Source organism: Hordeum vulgare, chromosome 3H (assembly GCF_904849725.1).
Source record: "Hordeum vulgare subsp. vulgare chromosome 3H, MorexV3_pseudomolecules_assembly, whole genome shotgun sequence".
In the NCBI taxonomy this organism is placed as follows: domain Eukaryota; kingdom Viridiplantae; phylum Streptophyta; class Magnoliopsida; order Poales; family Poaceae; genus Hordeum; species Hordeum vulgare.
Genome location: NC_058520.1, coordinates 191,935,027 through 191,941,521, shown reverse-complemented (window position 1 = coordinate 191,941,521; position 6,495 = coordinate 191,935,027). Strand labels below are relative to the sequence as shown.

The 6,495-nt window shown below is 42.7% G+C and overlaps 1 protein-coding gene across 3 annotated transcripts; it reads left to right on the top strand.

Moving 5' to 3' along the window:
* The first annotated feature begins 240 nt into the window (after positions 1-240).
* On the top strand, positions 241-6,238 carry LOC123443481. 3 transcript variants are annotated; one of them, XR_006630679.1, is made up of 8 exons: positions 241-581; positions 949-1,006; positions 1,147-1,227; positions 1,335-1,370; positions 1,687-1,926; positions 1,998-2,132; positions 5,590-5,703; positions 5,771-5,864. XR_006630679.1 is itself a non-coding variant. In XM_045119862.1 (7 exons), exons 1-7 carry the CDS (start codon positions 274-276, stop codon positions 5,629-5,631), a joined length of 900 nt encoding a protein of 299 aa, XP_044975797.1. In that variant the 5' UTR covers positions 241-273; the 3' UTR covers positions 5,632-6,238. The 3 variants fall into 3 exon arrangements, 2 of the variants coding, with proteins under 2 accessions (XP_044975797.1, XP_044975796.1); XM_045119862.1 differs by having other exon boundaries at positions 5,590-6,238; XM_045119861.1 differs by having other exon boundaries at positions 255-581; positions 1,998-2,136; positions 5,590-6,238.
* Positions 6,239-6,495: the final 257 nt, after the last annotated feature.

The following is a 6,495-nucleotide window of genomic DNA, read 5'->3' as shown; positions in this document are numbered from 1 at the left end:
GAGGACCGACGGCGGCGGCGGTTCGCCGGACTCCGACAGGCTCGTCCCCGGTAGCAGAGGAGCCATGGCGAGGAATCTGGAGTGCTCCAGCTTCAGCCCCCGTTCCTGAAACAACGCTTCAATTTCTGAAACAAAGAGCCAGTTTCGGGAAATATTTCGTAATCGAGGCAACGTCTAACGGACGAGCGGCGGCGGATGGATCAACCGGATCTGTAATCTTTTTCCTTTTTAATCGCCACATGTCCCCGAAAAGATACACCCCACAGTTGGCACATGCCTCGGTGCCCGTCCTTGCGGTTTCTTCTAGCCCCAAATTCAAGAAGAGGAGGAGGAGGAGGAGCACTGAGGCTTCTAGAAACTTCAGGCAGGGACGTCCTGTCCGAGGCGGTAGGCATGTGGGGGCGGCACTATTGGGGCGGCCGGCGGCCGAGCGGCGGCGCCGCGGGTGCGGAGGCCGGCGGCGGCGTGGTGGTGATGTTCGCGTGGTTGTCGAGTAAGGAGCGGCACGTGCGGGCGTACGTGGACCTGTACGCGGCCCTTGGGTGGGCGTGCCTCGTCTGCCACTCCGACTTCATCACCCTGTACGTGCGCCGCTGAGCCGCCTCTTTCCACTCCCATGTTCAGGAAGTGAAAATTTTAGGTTCCAGGGGTGTTCTATCTGATTGGATAGGAGATGAAAACTTTACTAGAGTATATCCGCTTCTTGCTAGGTTGGGATATTTGGGGGCACGCGACTGATGCTAGACTTGGTATGCGTTTTTTTCGAACTTCCAAATTGATCAGGAAATCCAGAGCTTGACATAGGTAGGTTGGATGTGCGTGGAAAAGCTGCGACCTGCGAGAATATATGGATTCTGTTGGATGGTTGCAACTCTCAATTGTTTGTAGTGTGATTTGACAGTCTATACAATGTAATCCTTTTTTGATCCCATTTGCATGTTTGCCCAGGTTTATGCCGGAGAAGGCTGCTGTGCTTGCTGACCGAGTGCTCACGGAGCTAGTTAAGGTCTGCGCAACTGTGCATCCCACGCTATTGCTACCTCCACCTGGCTTGGGCCCATTACTGTGTGGATTATTAATTGTTTTTGTACATCTGATTACTTGTTGTAATTATCGACCATTGATGAATTGATCTTCAAAATCCAGGAACTGAAGATTAGATCAGTACCTGTTGTGTTTGCATCCTTTTCGGGAGGACCAAAAGGTTGCACATACAAGGTTCTTCAGGTAAGAAGATAAAAGCCTCTGTAAGCCTTTAAAGAAAACCGTTATCTCTTGATGCCTAGTCTAGGATCTGTAGGCTAAATCTATCTTTGTTCACTCTTCACTGGCAGCTGATCGAGAGAAGGTGCAAAGGACAGCTGAGTTTGGTATGACGGTCAATTTTGCTGTTCACCCCTTCTGTTTGCACATGGTTGTCATGAAAGTTTTATTCAAGAAAACAAGTTGCAGTCTAACATGAGCGTTATTTTAGTTTATACTCCCTCCGTTCCTAAATATAAGTCTTTTAAGAGATTTCATTAGTGGACTACATACGGAACAAAATGAGTGGATGTACACTCTAAAGTATGTCTATATACATCCGTATGTAGTTTCTTAGTGGAACCTCTAAAAAGACTTATATTTAAGAACGGAGGGAGTATTTATTCATGTTGCTGACCACTTAATGTTTCTTTCTTGATACAGGATGACTATCAACTTGTACGGGACTGCTTATGTGGACAAATATATGATTCGAGCCCTGTAGATTTTGTGAGTGATTTAGGCACCCGCTTTCTCCTTCACCCAAGTGTCCTGAAGATGCCTGAACCTCCACGTGTCTTATCATGGATGACTAGAGGCATTGCCTCGGGTTTAGACACTCTTTTCATTGGCAAGTTTGAAGCACAACGCAAAGAATATTGGGAGACACTATACTCATCAGTGGTATGTCTTATAACGTGATTGCAGCTAGACATTTTGCAGATATATGTGACCTTCATCCATTATATGTGCAGCATGTTGGCCCAATACTCATATTCTGTTCAGAGGATGATGAACTTGCTCCATGTTCAATGGTTCAAAATTTTGGACGGCGTCTTCTGGAGCTGGGTGGTGATATGAATTTAGTTAAATGGCACAGTTCTCCGCATGTAGGTACGCTCTTTGTTACTGCTACAATCTTCCAAGTCGTGTGGAAGCTGTTAATACAAAGACTAAATGTGCTATCCATTACTTAGCACTGACAAAAAATGCCGATTCGTGCTAGTTAAAATAGGCATGGACAACTATATGGGGAAATGCATAATGACTACACGCTGAAATTGGACAATTCACCAGTTACCACTCATCACAGTGCAACACTACTACTGGTGGTTCCAATCCAGATCCACAACTGATCAGTTTTTCAATACATGAGCCTGCCAAAGTCGCAGTGTTCAATTGTTCACTTCTTCTGCAACTTTCTCCACGAATTTACTTATATGATAATTGAAGTTAAACATAAATCTAAGTTCATGAAGAATATCCCAACTCATACTGGGGTCACCCTTCCCAGCCATAAATGTACTCTCTTGTACTAATGGCTTGCCAGTTAGCCGCACTGCGATTCCAGGTTTCAACAAGCAGAACAAGAGTGCTGTCATTCTGAATATGAATTTAAGATTCTAAGGAAGCCTTAATTATGTGCTCTTCCTATTGTCCTATCACGTGGAGTTCATTTGCCCATTAAAATTCATTTTTGCGCAAACCATGATCAATCAGTGAGCCACATCCATGGACATTACATAAACTGTAACTGCCTGATTGACCAAGCATTGTTGGACCAGGCAAATAGCATGAACGTCGTTGCGTTGGACCATGTTTGGACTTCTGTTTCGTGTTTGGCTATGCTGGATAAGGGCATAAGGCCTATATAGAACTTGAAGTTAGACAGATTTAGATGATCTTGGACTGACCTATACTGAAAGGGGAAATGTCATATGCAACTAATCAGTATAAACGCCTCGAGAATTTCATTTTGGACCCATCAGGTTGTCACTGTGCAAGAGCCTCATTCCTAGCGCGAAGATAAGGTTCTGTGCATGTTTCGTGCACACTTTGATGGAGCTAAGCTTGGTAAGAATTTGACTTGCATTGAGAATTTTGAGCTGAATGCTAGTGCTAGGCCTAGTAAGATTTATTTTTCTTAAACATGTACCTATGACTTTGATGGAGAATTTTGAGCTGAATAACAAATGCGAGGCTTAGTGAGAACTAATATGATTCATATGGTATGCTACTATTGTAGTATCATTCTTACCCTTTTTTCCTAATTTTTGTATGACTTATCGGTAAAGGTAGTAAATCCATGATCTAAGAAAGAAGGTCTTATTTGACTGTATGGTACACATGAAACGCGAGAAGGATGATAGAAGCAACCTTGCATCTGCAAAATAACACTCCTTGCAATAACTTGTTAATGGCCAACTATTGTCACTTGTCATCAACAATCATCTCTACTATTGAAGGGACTTGGTCGCGTATTTGGTGAAGCTTCCCCTCCGATCTATTATTTTTGGCCCTCCCTTTCTGGTTTTTGACCGCCGAGTTTTTGGTCAGTAATGATTTTTTTTATCTACACCTTTAGTTCCTTTCCTTAGTTCAGTTACGATCACACATGTGGTCTCAGCAGACCTGCTATCATATATATAACGCATCAAGAAAAAATAGTAGATCTGCTGCCGTATACAACAAATCAATCAAAAACCGTAGATCCGCTGCTATAGTAGTATACAACATATCAATTAAATTAATTAGCCATGTAGTTAATTAGGTCTGTTCAATTTGGAAACTAACTGCCGAATCAACACGCAACCATTACAACAACAAAGCCATTAGTTCCAAACAAGTTGGGGTAGGCTAGAGCTGCCTCGCCCACGATTGCATGCTGTTAATTAGGCGTGCAGTCAATCACATCATAGTCGACGCCACTGCGTCCGAGGATAATCTGTCACATGCCACCACTCTTTAGATATCGTTTCATCCATTGGTGGATCTAGGGGTGGGGTCATGGGGGCCATGGCACCCACAAACATTTTGTTTTTTACTAGTGCAATGTTTGTCCATCATACTAGTTTTGGTGTATTGTAGTAAAAGAATCTCTAGCCATTGGAATGTTGTCCATGGTTGCCCCCACATTGTCAAATCCTAGATCCGCCACTAGTTTCATCCTGTAGCAATGCACGGGTATTTAGCCGGTATATCTTGCTAAAGCCTGGAGGAGCATGGTTCGTTACACTGGTCATAAGTATATGATACTCCCTCCGTTCCTAAATATAAGTCTTTTCAGAGATTTCACTAGGGGACTACATACGGAGCAAAATGAGTGAATCTACATTTAAAGTATGTCTATACATCTGTATGTAGTCTCCTAGTGGAACCTCTAAAAAGACTTATATTTAGTAACGGAGGGAGTAAATCTTTACATGGATGATTACCACTCTTATTATCTTAACAAGGTAATTGCCCATGTGTTACAACGGTGTCACACATATTAATTAAATCTGCAAGGTTATAAGCTCGATCAAACACGACCTGATTGAGGAGATTGCGCTCCATCCACATCACTCATTTGAAAGTACAAAAAAATGAGAAACTATAAATCATTTATATGCAGGAGCCAGCATATCTGCTGAAAGATGCTTTCCCTAACATACAATTCTCGTTTTCAATGCATCTATAATTTTTTTTAGAAAAGGAGGATGACCCCCCGGCCTCTGCATCTGGAAGATGCATGCAATCACTTCATTAAATATTTATAAAGACCTTATAAAGTAATACATCAATATGTCTGAAGCCTCCATCTTGGCAATATCTGTCGCTACTCCTATCCATTGATGAAGGGGTGCTGAATGTTCGAGCCGACTATCAAACAAAAATCGCACCAAAGCCTAACATCTAAAGTCGGATGCCCCGACCAAGCCATGTACCGGGTCTGGGGTCCAAACCGGTCATGTGGAAGCCAATGAGCTTTTGGTTACTGGGCCTATCCGATGGGAGATGGTAGCTCAGGATTTCTGCAACCGGTTTGGATGGAGTTCCAACAATAGATTAGATGTTTAGTCATCTTAACCTATTGTTGCCGGTTGTGGCGCTTTACACTTTTTTTCATTTTTTTTTCATTTTAGCTCGGACTTTGCTTGTACTCGCACTCGGAGATTGTTCGTTTATTTGCTTAATAATATGGCTGCATGCATCATGCTGATGCAGTGGCCGGGGGTTTTCCTCCTTTTTAAAAAAATGTACCAGCTGCAGGAGCCACACACACAACCATGTTTTGAGCCAACCAACATTATGCATGATACTAGTATGTGATACTCCCCATTAGTACGATCGGTGAATTATCCATTTATCTTTAGTTTGCCCTATGAAAGAATATAACACCCTTTTTTGGCAAAAGAACATAGCACCATCACATCATGTTTTGTCTGCCTAAAGCACCCTTGTTTGTCCATGAGACAGTCGAGAGGATTACCACTTTTATCTTGACTCTGCCTGTATGAAAGAATATAACACCCTCACACCCTGTTTTATCTGTCTACCATTATCTCTTCTCCATTTGTTATGTAGGACATTACAAGCATCACTCCGAGGAATACCGAGCTGCAGTGACTAAGCTGCTCATGAAGGCTTCAGCGCTTTACACAAGCAGAAAACGACTCAATGACTACAGTGTCGGCACGAGTACGTACAGTGACACACCTTATTCGTCTCGCAATGTACATAAGACTGCTGAGAGCTCCAGTGATAGGCTAGGGAGGGTTTCAGCTGATCCAGCCGATCATTTCTTCTTACCGAGTTCCATGGAGTACCACGAAAGCAGCAATGAAGTGCTAAAACCCGAGTTGTTCAACATGCCGAGTGTTGAAAGCACGAAGAACCCTGATGGCGTGTTGGGGAAGATGCTCTATGATGTATGTGTCCCAAAGAACGTGGAAGGCTGGGACTTCAAGCTTGCATCAATAGATGGGCAGCTTATGCATTTTACTGCTCGTCAGCATGGTACTTTCAATCCAACAAAATGTATACGCCGCTCAAGATTGTAATGATTTTGACTCGACATCTAAGTGCATTCTAGCAGACTGCTCTATACTCTGAGAGTACACTTCTTTGAGGAGAATGTTATTGTGTTGACCTTTTCTGGAAAGGCATAGTCTGGAAAGGCATGACAAACAAACGTTTTTTCAAGGAAATTATAGTTGCCGCGGCAAATTCCTTATGGAAGCAAGGCAAATTCTGAGGGAGAAAAATGAATTGTGTGGAGTTGTCGTGCTAAAGAAAAATATGGCTTTTGTTGTACCATGACACGCAGGTCATGCAATTGATAAGTTACATCATATAGCATCCTACAAAATCTCATTGATATAAAGAAGGCTATAGCACATAACGTGTAAATCTTGCAAAAACAAGTTAAATGTTTATATAGACGTTTATAATTGATTTTTCTGTAGGAAAAGTTAGGATTCTCAAATGATG

Coding starts and splice junctions, on each gene's coding strand:
- LOC123443481 (XM_045119861.1), top strand. CDS start 274: ATGCCTCGGTGCCCGTCCTTGCGGTTTCTTCTAGCCCCAAATTCAAGA. Junction 1,371..1,686: donor GCAAAGGACAGCTGAGTTTG/GTATGACGGTCA, acceptor TTCTTGATACAG/GATGACTATCAACTTGTACG. Junction 1,927..1,997: donor AGACACTATACTCATCAGTG/GTATGTCTTATA, acceptor TTATATGTGCAG/CATGTTGGCCCAATACTCAT.